General features: G+C 38.8%; 1 protein-coding gene across 2 annotated transcripts in view; it reads right to left on the bottom strand.

Moving 5' to 3' along the window:
- LOC134820823 (NADPH oxidase 5-like) overlaps positions 1-14,407 on the bottom strand; it is a 58,011-nt gene extending 43,604 nt beyond the window's left edge. The window contains exon 1 of one of the 2 annotated variants that reach the window (XM_063831457.1): positions 14,299-14,407. In XM_063831457.1, coding sequence (XP_063687527.1) covers positions 14,299-14,394 — 96 coding nt within the window. In that variant the 5' untranslated portion in view covers positions 14,395-14,407. The remainder of the gene's footprint in view (positions 1-14,298) is intronic. The other variant, XM_063831458.1, reaches the window with a different exon arrangement.
- Between the last annotated feature and the right edge of the window lie 5,829 nt (positions 14,408-20,236).

Here is a 20,236-nt window from a genome sequence, read left to right as displayed (position 1 = left end):
CGGTTGGGATCCGACTATTATGAGAATCTTCCAAATTTTAAGCAGAAATTTTGGCAGATTTCATTTGTATATATGCCCATATTAGATAATGCAACCATGGTAACACTACTATCAACCATGTATGGTAATATATAGGTAGATTACACGACTATTATTGAATTGTCTGCTGATTTTTGGAAATTTTTATTCTGGACACGCGAGAAAAGTAAAAAACCCAGACTGTTCGTGGCTTGAACTGAAAAATATCGTAAAATTCCTAAGCAGGGCAGCCATATAGTTCTTTTCACAAATGCAGTTGCAGGTTTTTACAAATGATGCCTTATCTGTTTCAGTTTTACAATTTTGTTAAACGTAATGGCTATATAATTGTAAGAATATTAACGTAATATAGTGAGAAACATCAACATACCCACGAAACGAGAAGAATTCATAATATTCGTTACATATTTCAGTCGCAGCCATGCAGTTGTTAAAACCAATATTGTCTCCATGTCCATTATATACAGTACTTGCAAGGGAACAGACAATGAAATATGAATATGCTCTAACTAACACACCAGCACCAAAAGTAAAATTCCAGTTATTTCTAACCAAAGGAACTCATCATAAACAAGTCAGTGTAAATCTGCGTGCACAAAAAAACAAGCACAAACACAAGCAACTGGGTTGCTTAGCAACTAGGCTGCTTAGCAACTGGGCTGCTTAGCAACTCACATACCAATACCTTGTGAACATGATAGGTTCCCAAAGCTATTTCAGTTAGGGCCAATTGTATCGTGAATGGGGGCTTTCGTGAAAAGCAATGTGAAAACATTAACTGATTCCAGTAGTCTTAATACTGGGTTGTTGCTAATTAATTAATAAATTATATAATTAAACGAAACAAGTGACGAGTTTAAAAGAAACTAGAGGCGAGCTTATTGATTTAGGCGACTTATTGATTTATAACAGGCAAGATTCGTTTTAATATTATTATGTTTCCTAAAAGTAAATGTTAGAGCAGAGAAGGTTTAATACTTATAATCAAATACGACAAAACAAAGTTTACAAGGTTACAAGCTTTGTAACCAAAACTTGCATTACAGAAAGAAAGAGTTAGCAAGCCTAAAATTCGGGCGTCAATAAATAAAGCTATTCCTCAGTGTCGAGCGTACTTGGATGTTTAATCTTCAGCACTTATTAGCAAGCGACTGGCACCACCAGTACTTGGCAACAGTTACCTTGGCGATACTATATAAAAGTATAAACTTAGGAATTGAAGAGCTTAATTTTAACAAAGATCTTTACTAATAACGAACTAAGCTGTACAACAGAATATAGCCATGATATATAGCAATTAGCTATGATATAGCTATTAGCTAAATACGTTTGTAGCTATTAAGTATGTGGTTCTGCCACGAAAGATTAACAAAGTAGTGCCTTCGCTAGTCGCTACCATGGTAACTGCTACCATAGTAACAGTTACCCGCTGATCAGAACTGGCAGGCTCAGCAGACTCTAGGCAGCCTTTGCAGCTTTTTCAAAATCGCATTTACCATTTTCTGACATTCAACTTATTGATGCAAATCGTGTCGGATATTGCAGTAAAATTCAGATCGATATTCAGCTGGTCGTAGTGTCTACTTTCCACCCGGCTTTTCAACTACATTAGCTTATTTCCGCAATTAACTGCATATTACCGCACGAACTCACGACAGCTACAATTGAGATGCAGATCTGTTCCAACGTCACGAAAACAATACTTTAGTGCAAAGCAGATAGAGGCCTGTAAGTCCACCTCCGAGGAGATAGCGGCCTCTTCCTCCTGGTACAGACAGCCTGTCTCCGGAGGATATTAGCATGAAGACAGATTACGAGCACTGAAACTGAGAAATTAGAAGACTTGATCAGTTGACGAGAGCAAGGTAGAGGAATCATGAACTAATCAACTAAAATAACGAGGTCAGCTGGCAGCGCAGTAACCATGGTAACAGCGCAGTACAGTGTTCTCTCTTACGTGGCTTGGTTAGGAGCAGTTAGTATTACTAACTTACTAATAGTTATGTATAGACAGTTAGATTGCATTTAGTTTGATATGGCGTAGAAATAACGTGTTTTGAGGTAGTCTGACAGACATATAGATAGACAAGTAGACACAGACAGACAGACATACGGACAGACTAAGTTTCGCCACCCGCGAAAAAGTCGATTAAAAAGTCGATTAAAAGAACTGTTGAGCATTGTTTATTACTATATTAGGTCAAACCAAGCAACCCATTATTCTCTACCAACTTCTAAATCGACCGATGAAGACACATGCTGTAAGTAAAAACGAAATATTTGTGGGTTCAGCATACGTATTTAAATTCTCACAGCTCAGTCACCAATCCTTTCAAGCTGTTGTTTGTCTAATCTCTTACGGCACAAACCAAGCTGTCGTTATAAAAAAGAAAATCTGGAATTCTGGAACAATAAGAATCTTTAATAAAATCACTAATTATATGTCACAATTAGTGATATAGTCTTCAGCATTAACAGCAACATGAAGTCCAAAAACAAAACATCAGTTTATAGAGCATATTGATTTGGATAATATTGGACAGATATTGCAGGTAGACATACATGGATAATTAAAATAGTAAGTGTCTTTTAACCAAGTACAGGTACAATTATTAGACAGATATTGGTAGGCAGATATACCCAATTAAGATAGTAAGTAGCCATAATTCAGCTACAATTATTAGACAGATATTGGCAGACAGATATACCCAATTAAGATAGTAAGTAGCCATAATTCAGCTACAATTATTAGACAGATATTTTTAGGCAGATTTACCAATTAAGATAGTAAGTAGCCATAATTCAGCTACAGATATTAGACAGATATTGGTAGACAGATATACCCAATTAAGATAGTAAGTGGCTATTACCACCCCAGAAAAAGTTCCGTAGCTTTTCAGACTGAGTCGCTGATATCTGGACCCTTTTTTGATCCCAATACTGCATCCAATCATGTTGGAACTATTAGTTTGGTTAATAAATAGCAATCACTATAATAATATGTGGGGAGGTGTATATTCCTTGACACGTGACAGCAATTAACAAACCAGCTTCCACTATTCACCAATCAAACCCCAGAATTACAGTCACGTGTCAAACAAATATGCCTCCCCACTAGAATCCACTTCAATTAACCGTTAATTACCGTTAATTACCGTTAATTACCGTAAACAAGCGTGGATAAACCACTGTCTCTATAGCAACAAAACGCTTGCTAATCTAAACAAATCTGCAGCAATTGGCGACCGCATTATTATGATTTCTCAAATAACTTAATGACTATGCAGCGTGGAAACTCCAAATATTACCGGCCAAATGTTGCAAATAATTAAAATTGTTTTAGCAAAAATCTACTCAATTCTATTTTCCCCCCTTCTTCCCCGTGCGCCCACTTCGAGGTTTGGGGTAACACGAAAGCTATCAATCAATCACTCTCGTTCAAAGTAAAATCTCACGACATACTACTAGTACTAGTAATATCAATAACTACTAGCAGAGAAAGCTATAATTTCCACCTGAATTTGTCCAAGCGGATCAGTTGAAACAGGATCGGCAAACTGACAAATTGTTTCCTTTATAGCGATTAGCTGTATAAAAAACATAATGAGATGTATTGGAGCCCAACTTACTATCATCAACTTGGTTTTATTGTGTATCATGTTATATACCACGTTCTAATGCAGCAGACAACTGCATCGTCCAGAAAGTGCTACTTTCTGCTAATCTGCACAAAAAGACTGTCTCGAAACTAACTAGTGTTATAAGTGATATACCCTCGTTATCAAAAGAATAACTTATTAGTTGGATCTGCAGAAGAAAAATCTCGCCTCAAAACTGATTATCACCTAATCCGGCAAATCGTTCAAAGTTTTTATGAATGACGAAGAGCTAAACAAATCAAGCGATCAATAACCTCGCCAAGGATAAGCTTGGAACCGATCTAATTCTACTAAATCCATATCTATCTACTATAACTACTTGCAGATGTCAGAGTGGGAAAGAGTGAATTAGATATGCAAATCAGGGCAATTATCACAAGTATATTGCTGAGATAATCGATATCAACTTACCTGGAATCTGACAGCACAATTAACCTGAGAGAAACCTGTGCACGAAAACAAACACACCCAAATAACAGCCAAGATTAAGATAAACCGGCTGAGATTAAAATTGTGATTTTAAACCCGGCGGATCGCACGACTTCACGTGTTGTTGTCATGGTGATGTAAAAATACAGGCTGATATAATAATGATACACTAGTCTGGAGATTAGATGATAGTTACCATGGTTACATGGTATCTGTCATTCATTAGTAAACGTATTGTAATCTCCACATGTGATTATGATGCCAGAAAACACAATATTGACGATTGTATAAGGAAATCCAAAATGGCTCCAAATTTCTAAATAGATATCGTCAAATATTTTCAGATACTGTCAAATATAAAATATCGTCAAATATTTTCAGATATCGTCAAATAGCACAAAACCTGCAAATCCTCAACCTTTCTAAAGCTGCTTGATCGTTTTGTTCATTTTCGACTACATGCATTTCTGCAAAGAGCGCTATAAAAAGCTTTGAAGAGTCTTTTCAGGTGACCATTACGATATTAGTTTTTATTGCGATATATAGACAATATATAGTGGTATAGAGTATAGAAAACATCAAAGTAATACTGGGATTAACTAGGAAGAGAAGCGGACCTCTAGAATTGCAATTAAAGTCCTTGATGATATGGACATGGAACACGGAGAAAACAAAACAAGAAATTAGTTTTTCCGCCATTATATACTACAGCAGGACTAGTCACTATTCAGGTCACCTGATGCTCATAGTCAGGTTAGGTCACATGACGTTAATATAGCTTAGGTAACTTTATCGTAAAATTCAATATGAACCAATTTTCATATTGAAAGCATGACGTACATCGCTTTATAAGCTATAGGGTTTAGCAATGGCTCAAAGTATCAGACATCGTTCACATATTCTGTAAGTTGTTATACAAATTGACATTTTTAGATGTGCCTCAAAATAAATTATTGTTTCGTCAAATAAATAATTGTTTTATTAAAATAGCTATTTTATTAATACGTCTAGGAATTCCATGGAAACTCTCCGTTAATTCGGCTACATCAAATAACACAGAAGTGCACAAAAGTGGATTCGTCCGAAGTGCAAAAGTCGATTTATTGGAAGTGTCGAGCATTAGATAACTATTAGACGGCAATGATATCGACGGACTGGTAACCATGGCAACTATTATCAGGTCTAAATCTAATCTAACCTGACATTAGTTGGAAGTGTGAAATTACCGAAGCCAAGGCTCTGTTCCATTCGGGGATATCATCTGGGATTTACCTTGTTGAATGGTAACTACTTTGCAGACAAAATTCTGTGGAATAATTATTTAGTTCTAATGACGATGAGAAATTAAGATAATGAACTTTCGTTAATTGAGGAAAATAGATATTACCAGATTGAAGCGACGTTCTCGATCAATACAAAGGATAAATTAATACATTATCTTAATTTGATGACTTGATATGATAACTTAATATCATGTTATACGGTAGACAACAGCTGTTGGGTTACGAGGTGTATTCACGTGGAGAAATTGTCTTACTTATCTGAACAGCAGCATACAGACCTACTGTAGTTTATCTAAGGTCACTTAAAATATCCTAAACCATTTTTAAAAGTAAATTGAAGATCTGTTTAAAGTTTGAGTGTTTTTCGTATAACTGAGGACACAACTAAACTCTATCTTTATCTGATAACACCCATGAATAAAGGTCTGCTCACGTATAACATCCAATCAACATCATGCCGATACATGTACAAAAGAGGACAAGCGCAACATATAGCTGATTGCTTCTTCATAAATTAATTTACAGATGTTCAAAACTGCACCTATCTCTCATGAACACCATGTACGTGGTAATTTATTATAGAGGCTAGTAATAAGATCGATTGTAGAGGCTGACATATCTCAACAAGATTGGTCGAGCTATGATTCATGAAAAGCCGGATATAATAGCAGAAAATAAAATAGTAAGAAAAACAGTCAAACGTCGCACTTACAAATATTTTAACTTAGTCTACCCTAATGTAAGGGGAAGGGGTTCTCTTATACTTTACAATACAAATACGTCCTCCCGCTGGCAAGGATCATAAATATGACAAAATAGGTGTTGCAAGATCATAAATATGACAATTTTGAAGTCGCGATCTTAATCTCCCCTCTTCCGGACTTGATTATAATCTTATAATTAAGTTTAATGCTCCTTTATATGGCTTTGTGTTTAATCTCTGGACAGTGATTGGATAGAAATACTGCCTTTGCTTTATCCTATAACCCGTAAAAGTGTACCTAACCATGGCAACCTGTGACTATATTTGGACTTTTGGAGGATTAACAATAATTACTGTACAAACAGTAGTTGGTTGTAAGGATGGATCGTCAGATAACAGTTTCTTTGATAAGCGCACGTGCAACCATGCAAAAAGAGGGGATATCAGATATAGGAAGTATAGTATTAAAAAATAATGAAAAAATAGCCCAAAAGATTTTTTTAAAGTTACAAATCAACCCAGTGAGAATTCTAAGTCTCCTCAATCGTCTCGCGTCAGCACTACGCAGAAAGAAAACCTCACTTAAACGAAGACTGTAACCCAGCAAAAGAAGGCACCTCCTTCTCCGCAAGACACACCATCTCTGCAACGTCTGCTCATTACTTAGACTTAAATGCAATAAAGACTCGTGCTAATAGTAATAGACCTAACTGTTACTGTCTATCTACTTATCTAGATATACTGTTAGTGTGTGTTAGTGTGTGTGTCACAAACATGCAAATTGGGCGGGAATGTATGTAAATTTGGCGGGAATATACGCAAATTTAGCGGGAGTGTGTATCGGTTCTTGGCGGGTTTATAGGGTGTTTATAAGCGGATTTATAGGATGTTTATAGGCGGGCTTTTAGGAAGCAGTGTAAAGTTTTTACTTTTTAAAAGGAGAAGGCGTCCGGAAATTAACTCGATGACTTTAGGATGGCTGAATTTCCAGGAAACTTGGCTTCGTGAAGTTTTATTTGATAGATGTAATATTCTTCAAAATTGGGTTTGTGTTTCTCTGGATCTCACATATTAAACCAATGGTAAAACCCCAACCTACAAAACGTTCTATTTAAGTTCTAAATTCACTCAACAGTGAAATTACCTACATTTGTGAAAGAAAGAGGAGAAATTTAAACTTGTATTGAAAAATAAGGTATCCCTCAATCACCCTTTTAACAGACTTTTAACCAACTTTTTAATCGACCAATAACTCAATAATCATAAAGAGACACATATAGTGAGACACATATACAGGTAACGAACATTGATGTCAGTGTTACTTCATCTCTTAAAATTGCTTTCTACATTTCTATTCATGCGGCGTCAGAAAATAGGTAGTTTAAAATAGAAAACCGGTCTAGAAACTCGTCAGACACCCAGTCGTGAAAGAAGCAGCTATTACACAGTGAGATCAGTAACCATGGTAACGTCTATGTGAGATAACCTGGAAATAGGCTCGTGCGGTTTCGGCTTGTCTGGCCGTACTGCTGCTGTCATGATAATAGTTGCCATGGTTACCTGTCATATTGACTGATAATTTCAAGACGTCTTATTTCGTTACTATCAGTCATACTCATAGTACTAGTAGAGTAGTAGTGGTAAAATAAGACGCCTTCTCCAGAAGTAGTTAGATGAGCCTATAGTTTTTATAAAGCTATACTGACAAGTTGGCATGGTTATCCTGACAAGAGTCACAAGACAACTCACTTGTTAAGAGGCTCCCATTAGCACTGCGGCAGTCCATCCAAGATAATCAGACAATATACGTTGTGAAAGACATAAAGGTGTAACCATGGTTACATGAAGGAGTAACCATGGTAACGTCTCTCTGTCTACCATATTTCACGGCAGGAGCGCCGTTTTGTCGACTGTCTTACTAATGACGCTATTTTAAAAATAAGGAGGCTGTTGACGTTAGCTAGGTCTTGACTGCAATTTACATAAATGCGGATTAAGAGATTAGGAATATTTTACCTTAACGTCGAGGGAAAATTGGTACAGTCACGTTGCTATAAGCGCTAAAAATTAAACATTTCGTGCACTTTCGCCGTTAGGATCAACGGCAAACGTCAAAATTTCAATATTATAAGCAGTAAAGACTATTAGTATTACTTAAGCAGTAAATACTAAATAATATAATTACTGTTACTTAATCGCAAATCATCGCAAATCATCGCAAACAAACACTAAATATAAAAGCGATTTTGAGGGCTATCAATTTCTTTAGTGTAACTAAACAAGATAGGAGATGATAAAAACTGGGTGAACTGCACTTTTGCTAATGATCGCTGAATGATTAATAAATATCATGTGTATCTATCTCCTTATCTCTTCCCAGGTGATACGACTCTCTGATTGGCTAGTTCAGCCCACATGCTGTTAAGTTCAGCCCACGTGCTGACCACGAGGCCCACGTGCTAATAACAAGGCCTGATCAGCTGATCACGTGGGCTGGCGACTGTCGCGACTTCAGCTGTGGTCATGGTAACGGTAATCAATAATCACTCATAAATACTTCATATAAACGACGGAGCTGTGCTTGACAGGAGTTCTGTCTTGTTTGCTGGGATGTGATTTGAGTGATTTTAAATTACTGTCATCAATCGAAATGATCGTTCACCAGTTATTTCTTAAACGACTTACGATCATTTTACGTTTTATCGTGAAGTCATGAAGCTGATTTTCCCAATGGTTCGACAGTCGATGTAACCTTTATAGTCGGGAGGTATTATCGTTAATTTCCTTTTGTTTTATTCTTTTTTTGGGATCGGAGCCAAAATTCTGGACTTGTTCTGGCATTCTTAGCTATTTGAACTTTTGAAGCAATCATGATTCGAAAAATTAGTATCCTAGAACCACCTTTCTGGCGCAGATTTAGGAAATGATCAGATAACGTTCTTTCACAAAATCGTAAACGGCGATTTTTGATCTGCCAGTTTTCATTATGGCACGATGAAAACTGCAAACGTTCATTTAATTTTAAAGTTTTAAGCATACTCAAATAATTATCCCTGCATTAAATCTTTTAGTTTTACAAATTGTTAAATGTTTGGCTGTCCTGTCAAACCCCTCATCTTACCGAAAAAAAGATGAGATGTTATTTATATTCACCAAGGCTGAAAATGAGGAACAGAAAAGCTCTCAGCATGTGAAATTAACTTGATCCAAATCCCGGTGATTGATAATAGACAGTTAGCTAGCTACAAAGTACGATTTCCCTTAATGAGCAATCTTGTCTGTTAAAGTAAACTGGGCACATCGTTGAAGAAGTCTGTGACGTTTTGATTATCTGAATCGTAGCCATGTTAGCACTGCTAATATTTTAATCTATTATCCGGAGAATTAAGTTTAAGATGGAATGTTTCTGTTACACTCCCTTTGTGTCGCCAACATCTCGAATAGCGAAATGTGACGTAGAACATTGACGTACACCGTTTATAAGGTTTGTAATTAACTGTACAAGCTTCACAAAGATAATTGAGAAATCAAGTCTCACAATATTATCAGTATTTCCTCCCCACACGGACACACGGACACACGGACACACGGACACACGGACACACGGACACACGGACACACGGACACACGGACACACGGACAGGCGATAGTTTAGAATCTCCCAACTGCAGTTGAAACTGAAGGGATTAAGCAATTTGAAAACACAGACATTAGTTCTAGAACATTCTGTAAGTCCGTACCAAAGAGAGGCTTCCCTTTCAAATTCTCAACTACTACTATGTCGGAGCTAAGTCCGATCTACGCCAGAAAACCCCCTCCATATATCCCTGTCCCGCATCAGGGTTCGCAGTTCCTCTTTAGAGTTTGTCCCAACTTCCTTCAGTAACATAGACAAGTAGCTTTGTCTTGGTCGGCCTTGCTGTGCTCTACCGTGCGTAGGTTCCCATAAGACTAAATCACTGGCAAGTAGCTCAGGATGTCGGATGCAGTGTCCCGCCATTTTTAATCTCCTGCTTCGTAACTTGTTTGACAGCCTTGGGAGGCTACCATACAAAGTTATATTGCTGACCTTGTCCTTCCATGAGATACCCAGCACCATACGCAACATCTTTGTGTATGTCCCGTCCAAACTTTTCTCTTGAGCCTTTGTCAGTGTCCAGGTTTCTGATCCGTAGAGCAGTACTGATTCACAAGCCGCTATGAACAATCTAATCTTTAGGCTCTTTGAGAGTTTGGATTTCCAGATATCCTTCAGTCTATGTAGGGCACCCCACGCTTTTCCCTTTCTAACCCTTATCTCCCTATCTGTGCTCTCAATCCAGGAGCCTAAGTAGATGAAATCATCTACATTTTCTATGGCTTCCCCGGATCCACTTTGTAGGTCGCTAGATCGATCCTCCATATTCAGTGTCATGACCTTGGTCTTGCCTTCGTTTATGTGTAGTCCCACGCTTGCTGCCGCCGATTCTACTCTGAGCAGGAACTCGTTAGCCTTGTCCATGTCCTCAGATATAAGTGCTATATCATCTGCAAAGTCCACATCGGTGATGATCTTGGGCCCCACTCTTCTGCTTTTTCTACGTTCGAGGGTGAGTCCAAGTCGCTCCGCATCATCGCCTATGGCTTGCCTCATACAGTAGTCGATGACTATTGCAAAGAGGTAAGGTGCTAAGGTATCACCCTGTAACACACCTGCAAGTATCTCGAACAATTCAGTTTCTCCGTCTGGAGTTAGGACTTTGGCCATTGTCTTCTCGTACATGAGCCGTATAAGCTGCACGATTTTGACTGGAATGCCGTAAGCTTCTAGAATCTTTAGCATTTTCCCACGATGTACACTGTCGAAAGCCTTCTTAAAGTCTATAAATGTCAGAACAGCTGGCAGTTTCCGACTCTTGACACCCTCTATAAGACGTCTCAGTACCAATATCTGTTGAGTTGTTGACCTTCCTGGTCTGAATCCATTCTGGTTTCTACGCAGAATTGTCTCGATTTCTGGCTTCAACCGGTTTAGAACCATCTTGTTTAGAGACTTGGCAACTAGGGATGACAAGCTTATTCCCCGATAGTTCATTGGTTCGCTAAGGTCGCCCTTCTTTGGAATTGGTATGATGTTGGCAGTTGACCATTGGTCTGGTTTCTCACCTTTCAATAGAGCATTGTTACAGAAGTCTAAGACAATTTGATCAAGGTCGCATCGTTTTAAGACTTCTGGGGCTATGTTGTCGTCACCCCATGCTTTCCCTTCCTTTATGCTGGACTTTGCTTTCCTGTACTCATCCAACGTAAACGGTTCTGTTCCGATATTCAGAGGTGGGTGGACTGGATCAATATCCTCTTCCGCGTTCTCTACCGTCGGTGGTGAGCCGAGAAGAGTAGCAAAATAGTCCTTCCATTTCTGAACCCTTTCCGTTGGTGAGTTTCCCTTGATTTTGCCAGTATATGATGGAGCTTTACCTGTGATCTTGTTGATCATGGTCCAGCTTTTAGCATGTCTGCCCTGCCAACTTGCTTCCTCCAGTTCCCGGACCTGCCCCTCCAGCAGGTGCTCTTTGGCTGCTTGATAAGCATCGCCTAGCTTCTGTTTGCCCTCTTGAACAGCTATTCGGTTGTCTTCTGTAGCATCTGAGTGGTATTTTATGCTACATTCCCTCAGCTTCAGCCTGGCAATCTCAACACTTGGAGTCGCTGAGATTTTACATCTTTTCTTTTTCTCCTTTTCAGGTAGTAAAAGTCGAGAAGTTGTCCTATTCGCATCAATAAAGCATTGGTACCTTTCTGTTGCCGTCTGATCATCCTTTTCAAGTATGGAAAAGCGGTTTTTAACTTCCACTGTGTACCTCTCTTGTAGAGCGATATCAGTTTTAAGTTTAGACCAGTCCAGAACCGGAGCCCTCTTCTCCGTCTTGCTTATCCGTAGACTAAGCTTTACCCTTGCTACGACTACTCTGTGATCCGAGCCAATACTGTGGAAACTACCATATGCTTCGGAGTTCTTGACGGAGTTCCGCCATTTCTTCCGGCAAATGATGAAGTCGATTTGAGATTTACTTTGACTCATATCTGAGAGATATGTCCACAGTTTACCTCTTCGCTTCTGAAATCTGGTGTTTGTGATTTCTAGCTGTCGCTCCAACAGCATATCCTCTAGCAGTCTACCATTTCGGTTTGCTGGACCCTTGTGGAAGGATGTCCAGTTTCCTGATGATGAGACATGCGCATTGAGGTCTCCTACAACGAATAGTAAGTTGTGGGCTGGTATCTGGTCGATGGCACCACCAAGGCTGTCGTAGTAGTTTTCTGCTTCGTCGACAGTCGCCCCCTTTGTCGGGCTATAAGTCACAATAACAGTTGTGACCGGGTTCCCTGCAAAGTTGGCTACCATCGTCCTCCTGTCATGTGAGTATACACTAATCAATGAGTTGAATACTGTCTTTTTGTCCAAGACAATACCAACCCCACCAGCAGCCGCCCCATTGCTGGTTCTCCATGCCGAAGTTGTTATGAGGTGAGAGCTTCCAAGATCTTGATACTCGATTTCAGTGCTATGTACTACCCGATGCTCCTGAATGCCCAAAATATGTACGCCACTATCCCTCATGCATACACCCAGCTCATCCCTCTTGTATTTTTCTCTTATTGTTCGTACATTAAGAGTTCCTACAAGAATTTCCTTCTGGCCACGTAGTAGTAGGGTACCAGCCTTTGAAAGAGTTGGAGCAGGAGATTTGGGTGTGACCCGCCGGTCGAGAGATTAAGGTGTGTGCCCGAGGTAAATACCCCACACACCATGTGTTGAGTCTACGGCGGCGCCCGGCCAATAGGCAGGTCACAAATTGTTTTGCCAGACTTGTATAACCGCATCATAGTACTCAAGCGAACAACCACCCCCCTGTTCGCTAGGGCCGTTACTGCAGAAAGCCTCACGTCTAGAACAATTGATCATTTGTCGCTCCTGATCCTAGAGCATCCTTGTCTCGTTACTTGTCACATGCACTTTTTCTAAAGAGGAACTGTATAGTGATATACAGAAAGAAAATCTGTAGTAGATTTTCAAAGGCGACTGATAATATTGCGGACGCCACACCAACAATATGACAACCATACCATAATCCAACATTCCCATGCACCTTTATAGTTTAGAGTGCTTAGCACTATCCCAACTGCCAATATATTGCCAAAACGTTTTTGTCCAACAGAAATGCCAACTATAGTTATAGTGTTATACACTGTGCCTCAAATTATTTGATCAAAGCCGAGGATATGTGGGATGGTAGGCCGGTATATGTAGTGTAGTGCTGACACCTAACTAGGACTGAGTGCAGTAGGACGGTAGAATGCAAGTGTGGAAGTGAGGATGTGGGATGGTAGGCCGGTATATGTAGTGTAGTGCTGACACCTAACTAGGACTGAGTGCAGTAGGACGGTAGAATGCAAGTGTGGAAATTACTTGTAGTATAAGCAGTAATGAAAAACAGGGCTTGTAATTGCACGTATATCCCGTACAAGCGACGCTTTTACTTACATGCGGAGAGGAGGAATCTAGGAAATCTTACGACAGGAAAAAACAAACAATAGGTCTTATATATATACGTTTTTAGTAAATTTATATAGTGGATATATACTTTTATAGTGAGTATATATAGCGAGTATAATTATATAATTTATATTCATTATATATAATATAGCTGCCTATATAGTTAGCTAAGATTTAACGAGGTTACAATGTTATTTTCATTTAAAAAAATAGCATCTTAGCCACATTACATTATACATCAGGTACCATTTATATAAGTTTACTTAAATTCAACATTTGAGTATAGAATAGCATGCTTCAGAAAAAGTACAGCAACCCAGTAAACATACAACAGTTGATTTAGGAACACGTGCAGTCATTATTACAGCAGGAATCTATCATAGAGTTAGGGATACGTCCTCTGAGAAGTGTGAACTGCAAAACGTATTTTGGGAATACTATGAGCGGGAAAACAGTAAACAAGATATCTTGTAGCCACACTAACACGATTTCTATAGCAATGAGGGGTAACAATTATAACTAAGTAGCTGTAGCGAAAAAACACTGAATATAGCAAAATTGCTATAACGACACACACGATAGCCATGGTAACACACACGATATAGCCATGGCAACACACGATAGCTATGGCAACACACACCAACTCACGATATTAAAATAGTAACTACTGATAACCAACTCTGCGAACCCTCTTAGTTTCTCCTGACGTTTCCTCGCCAGTCTCTTCTTATATTTATTGGACATGACCCCGCCCAGCCGCTCTCTGAAAACATGTGAGTTTAGAAACCCTACCTCCATCTGTGAAAACGGGTCAGTTTAGAAGTGAGTCGAGACGGTTTGTAGCCGGCAACCACTTAGGTTTGTAGCCAACAACCACTTAGGTTTGTCGCCTAGCAACTTAACCGCCGTTAAGAAGCACCAAATGATATCTGTTACAGTCCAGATAATATTCCACCTGCCACGCTATAAGCATTAACACGTAAAATTCTGTGGAGGAATTGGGCAAAACAGATTGGTAATTTACGAAATTTTGTGCCTTTAGAAAAAATAATGTCATAACACAGTTTCACCATTACGCATGGTGTTAATGTATCCAAAATAAACAGTTTAAGATAACTAACATCAGAATAATTTGGTGAATTATTGGGATAAAGTGAAAAGCCATCTCCGGTCCTGCACCTAGTTGTTACTAAACAGAAATACAAATAGTAGTATAAACGTCTCCTGCCTTTGTTGCCAACAAATAGGTCGGTCGTCACGTTATGCCCAATACACGCGCTTTATTGACGGAACAATAGTAGTTATTGATGGAACAAGAGTAGTTATTGATGGAATTCTTAACGTTTAAGATTAGCAGTAGTAGACTTGTGCGATGATAATAATGATAATATCATAAACAATTAAATTATCATTAATCACCAAATAATTCCCCGACGTGTGCCATCACAAGTAAATCTACAGCATATTACATAGTTACATGCCATGTTATAATACCTCTCATAAGGAATCGGAAGAGAGCATCTGCAGTACTGTAAAATTTGAGAAGAGGAAGCTTTTATCTCCTCGTGCCGGGTCTTCCTGGGAGTTACTCTCCCCCAGGGAAGGGTCCCGTAGCCAGGGGTCTTATTGACTGATAATCTGGTAGTACGGTCAACTACCTTTCCCTTGTATTGGTGTACATCCGGAACTTTAAACTATCTCCTGTTGATATTCAGATATGACCCTAATCCCTGCACCAGAGGCACTTTATTAGACGTTAGATTTAAGGTTGGACGAAGCCTCCTTAATTACGTATTGAGGTAGAGTGGCCTTTGAGTGACCGTTGAGTGACCGTTGAGTGGCTTGTGCCCCACAACGGCAACAATATGGTATGACAACTTAAAGTCTAAACGTATGAAAATTCAATAACTAAGATTGGTTTTATATTGAATAATGATATCATTTACACCGCGATGGGTTGGCATGAGCCTCGATGGGATATTACATTGAGTTTTGTGTTATGATAATAATTTGTTCAAACAATATCAATACATATTATGATAGATCGCTCACGCTAAACAAAACAAAAAAGACTTCATTAAAAGTTAGATGGTAGCCGCTTCTTGTCATGATTAACTAAAGTAGTCTGAGTCTTTCAATGGCAAAACGACGAGATCGGCAAAGTTTAATTACCGGCTCTTTTCATACGGCTCCTGGAAGCTTAAAAGTTTGATATTTTGCATAAAGTCGTAGCGGTCATCACCTGATGCCTAATTATGGTCATATATCGTAGTGGCCGGCAATTGGATTCAAAGATGTGGCCCCGCTATTTTATTAGGCTACGACACGACTAATGAACAAATTTTGTCGTTATATAATGTAACATTTCTTTTTGCTGTTTCCAAAGATTTTTAACTGACCAAGTGCTCAAAAATGACCTAAAAAATGGCCTAAAAAGTAAAAACACTTACTCCAGAGATAGCCAGTTTCAAATAAAGAAATATGGGTCTCCAACTGGGCAGACTTCAATCACTTTTTCCTCCTCCGAACTAATTTTTAGAGAAAATGTTTTCCTTTGACAAAACGTGATACTGTCCCACATTAATTTCTTTACTTTGTTTGTTTTTTGTGCGGTTTCTCTAGACTTGGACAACATGGCAAATAAAAAGTCTCAAAGATAAAATAATTGCAGGATCTAGACCTTCCAGCAGGATCTAGACGTTCTAAAGGTGTTGTACTTGTGGTGCTTGTGGTATTTTTAGCCATAAAAACGGCTGACATTGCTTATCTTAACGTAACATACCTTTTTTAGAGGGACTGAGCTATTAATCCCTGGACTGGATTTTAAGAACAAAAAGAATTTGGTAACTTAATGAATAAAAAATAGTGATAAGTGAAAGCTTCGCGATTTCCTAAGTTCATACTTGCACTGTTCTTTAGGACTGTTGACGTATTGATCCAGGGAAGGCGGCATATTCACAGTCCTCACAGTAGTAGCAGTACTGTCGGGTGCTGTGGAACATTCTGATTCCAGCTCAAACTCCGGGTCATTCTTAGGTGAGCTAATTCTGCAGAGCAGAGGGTCGTCCAGGGAGCTCTGGGAGAGGAGTTTGAGAAGCCGTGGACGGAACTTGATGCTTGTCATCTTCTGAAGACTCTATTTGCAACAAGGTATCTTCTGGAGACAGTATCTGCAACAAAGTATCTTCTGAAGAAAGTCTCTGCAACAAAGTTTCTTCTGGAGACAGTATCTGCAACAATGTTTCTTCTGGAGACAGTATCAGATATAATGTCAAGATGTGCTAATGTGATGTCACCGCTCCGACAAAATACTACGAAATATATGTAAACAATAATGCTTATCTCACTCTCAGATTTGTTAGTACCGTCAAAAATAGATGCCAATGAATGAGCACTTTCACAAGACTCCTCTTGCTCAGCTAAGGAAGACTTTGCTTCACGCTGATTGGCTGAAGAGCACGCTGCTGATAACTGATAGGCTGACTCCAGCGTTTATCTGCATCACGATTAATCAGTTGCGGTATGATATAGAGACTGGACTTTAGAAAAGTCGTTCTATATCAGGTCAGTTCATTAACTATTTAAGTTAGAGGACAGAGGCTTCCAATCACTTCTTTGAAAATAAAATGAAATTAATCCAAATATGAAGTGACTTGAGGGATTAAAATCATGAAGAACAGGTCCACCGGCATGCAGACACTTCATGCACTAATCTCATCAGCTGTTGACCGAATGAACCTCATATCAGAAAGTCAGAGGCACTAGATCTAGTACTAGTAGGTCTAGTAAGTCTCCCTTACTCTCCGTTGCTAGAGGACTGATGTCTGATTGTGGTTGCTATGGTGGCCATGGCAATGTCCAAAAATCAGAAGTTGTTATGATTGATTGGGAACCAGCTTTTTTTACTGGTTAATCATTAAGTTTACTCAAGAGAGTATACAATAAACGTTAGAACTAGTAATAATGTTTTACAGAACGAAGTTTAGACAATGGATAAAACGGTATTCAAAAAGCGAATCCTTACAAGACTTTTGAAACACCCTGTATTGGGCCCAGCCGAGCGCCTAAAGCCCAATCTGACGAAACCTGGAAGCACACTTCACACACGAAGGCAACTTCACACACAATTAACATAAGAAAACCTACATAGTATAAGCAGGTCAATAAAACGTCTTCAACTTACTTGTGATACGAAGCCGCTTTATGTAACCGATAATACAAAGTATATTTCGGCATATCCTTTAAGTCGTTTGATGGTTATTTAAACTTTTAAAGGTCGTTTGATGGTCGTTTGATGGACGGTTGATGGACGGTTGATGGTCGGTTGATGGTCGTTTAAAGGCCCGATGGTGCCAGTTAAAGAACTTAAACAGGTACACCACTCAATGCCTGACAACCTGTCTTCGCTAGATTTTTAAATTTTCCGGAAGTGTAAAATTGCACATCACCTAAAATTATCTATTTTAAGGTGTTTGTAAATAACACTAGGGTTAAGGTATACTATCTGCTGTAGGTTACTTGACAGGGACATTGTGTTACCGTAATAGTTCAAATCCCCATTTGAGTGGAGGTACTGAGATACTGATTCGTTGAGATGAAAGATGAAGGAGAACTAAACGCCTTCACACAAAACATCGTTCCTTTAACTGTAACGCAGGCTATCTAACTATGACATGTTATGGAAGTGGGGCGTGGGCAAGAGATTCCCCACAAGTTTAATACAAGCCGAAAATGCATCCTAGCAACCTCATAGTAACCTAGCAACCTCATAGTAACCTAGCAACCTCATAATAACCTAGCAACCTCATACTCTCATAATATCCTAGCAACCAAGTAAAATTAATATAGGAATAGGTTTTACCTGGTCCCCTGTCTTCGCGCAGTCCTCAAATATTTAAAACAGTTTCAGAAGTTAAGTTAGTGGGTGTAAAATTGTATCACCTTGTAAAATTACGGCAGAATAAGCTATTTTGAGGTATTTTGACATTCTTAATAGATTTGCCAGATTTGGGTATTTTGTATATATTTCGTCATAGGACGGTACTCCCGCCATGATAAAGTAGGCGCTGAGAAGTGAGTTGGAGATGCAGGCCACGTGATGCCCATATAAGGAGCTAATCATACACAGGCAGTCACTCGTTTGATACTTGTAAAGCTAGGGAGAAGTCAGGACAGAGTTGCTCTGAGCTGCTGGAAAAGGAAAACACTTTAGTTGCTCACAATGTGATTATATAAACTTACTAAATAACTACGGTTTGCATTTTGGACACTGATGTGCATGAATGCACGACCAATATTTCAGGATAATCAAGGGCCAAGAATAAATTTGCCACATAAAAAAAAGAAGAAATGTTCTCCACCAGCACTACCAACTGAACAGGACGCTCCAATCTAAAACAAAATGACCCATAAGATATAAGCACTAAAACTGTAACTCCTTCAACTAAAACTGTATAACTTCTAAACTTTTTGGACTTACTCTTCGAATCGCAGGAGGACATCCCAGATAGTTACAGTAGACAGGCTGAGAACAGAGTGAGGACGTAGGTAACTAGCCCTGGCATACCCCCTTCTCCTGCTCATATATCCTTCTCCGAACAACTGAGAGGTTCGCCTCTCACAACCGCTACAACATTGCCGGTCAATGGTTATATCGAATGATTCTGGGGCAAAATGTGTAGTGTTCCCGTTTATCGCGAAAAGGAAAAGACTCTTATCAGGATAAGGAAATATTCCCAACGGTGTAAGTGATATTTATTCCCAGCGATTGTAGAGACGATTAAACGAAGTGACAGGAGGAAGTATGTGATTATGAGATTGTTGTTTCAAAACAGACTAGGGATTTCTGGAGTGAAACCAGACAGAAAAGCGTTCATTTAAGTGCAACATCCTCAAATTTTTACTGTAATAACCATGACCACATTCTTCACTGTTTGAGGCGGATCCAGTAAATTAATGACCTGTTCTTTGTAATGATGAAGGGAAAATTGCAAATTAAAATTAACGTCGGATTAAACTGGATCGGATTATATCCTGAAAAGATTTAACTTTAAAATTGAGAAACTATTATCACAGCAATGCAACTAAGCTTTAAAGTTTAAAACTCGTGTAATGGCCAGAACAACTGATGAAGTGTGTTCTAAGGCGGGGGCACAACAAAATATGAGAAAATCAACCGCTTTTAATTACGGACAACGGAATTTCCTTCGCAAAATGCCAGTGATATAATTGTCTTGTTACCTTGTGTTCAAGCCACCTAGTTAGTTTCTTGACTACCAATTTTATTTCACAAATAGTACAATGCAGATATAAAAGAAGCTGTCTACTGTTTAGCTATCTTGACTATATCGGATAGAAAACGAGCAGAATGGCTGGGCGTGATGAAGTGATGCCAGGTTCTAGTTATTTTAAGTTTAGTAGTTTGAATTGTTAAAACGTTAGAATCATTACAAGACTGTTCATCATGGTAAAGATCGCGTTCCGGAAATAGTTTATCAGGCAAAATATAGATAATAGGCACTTTCAGCTTCATTTTTGTAGTTTATTGACATTTAGAAAGCATGTCAGTTGCGTATGTCAATGTGCG

The sequence above is a fragment of the Bolinopsis microptera genome, chromosome 9, assembly GCF_026151205.1.
Source record: "Bolinopsis microptera isolate Bmic1 chromosome 9, MBARI_Bmic_1.0, whole genome shotgun sequence".
Classification (NCBI taxonomy): Eukaryota; Metazoa; Ctenophora; class Tentaculata; order Lobata; family Bolinopsidae; genus Bolinopsis; species Bolinopsis microptera.
Note: the sequence above shows the minus strand (reverse complement) of the source record. Positions and strands in the feature narration are given on the sequence as shown.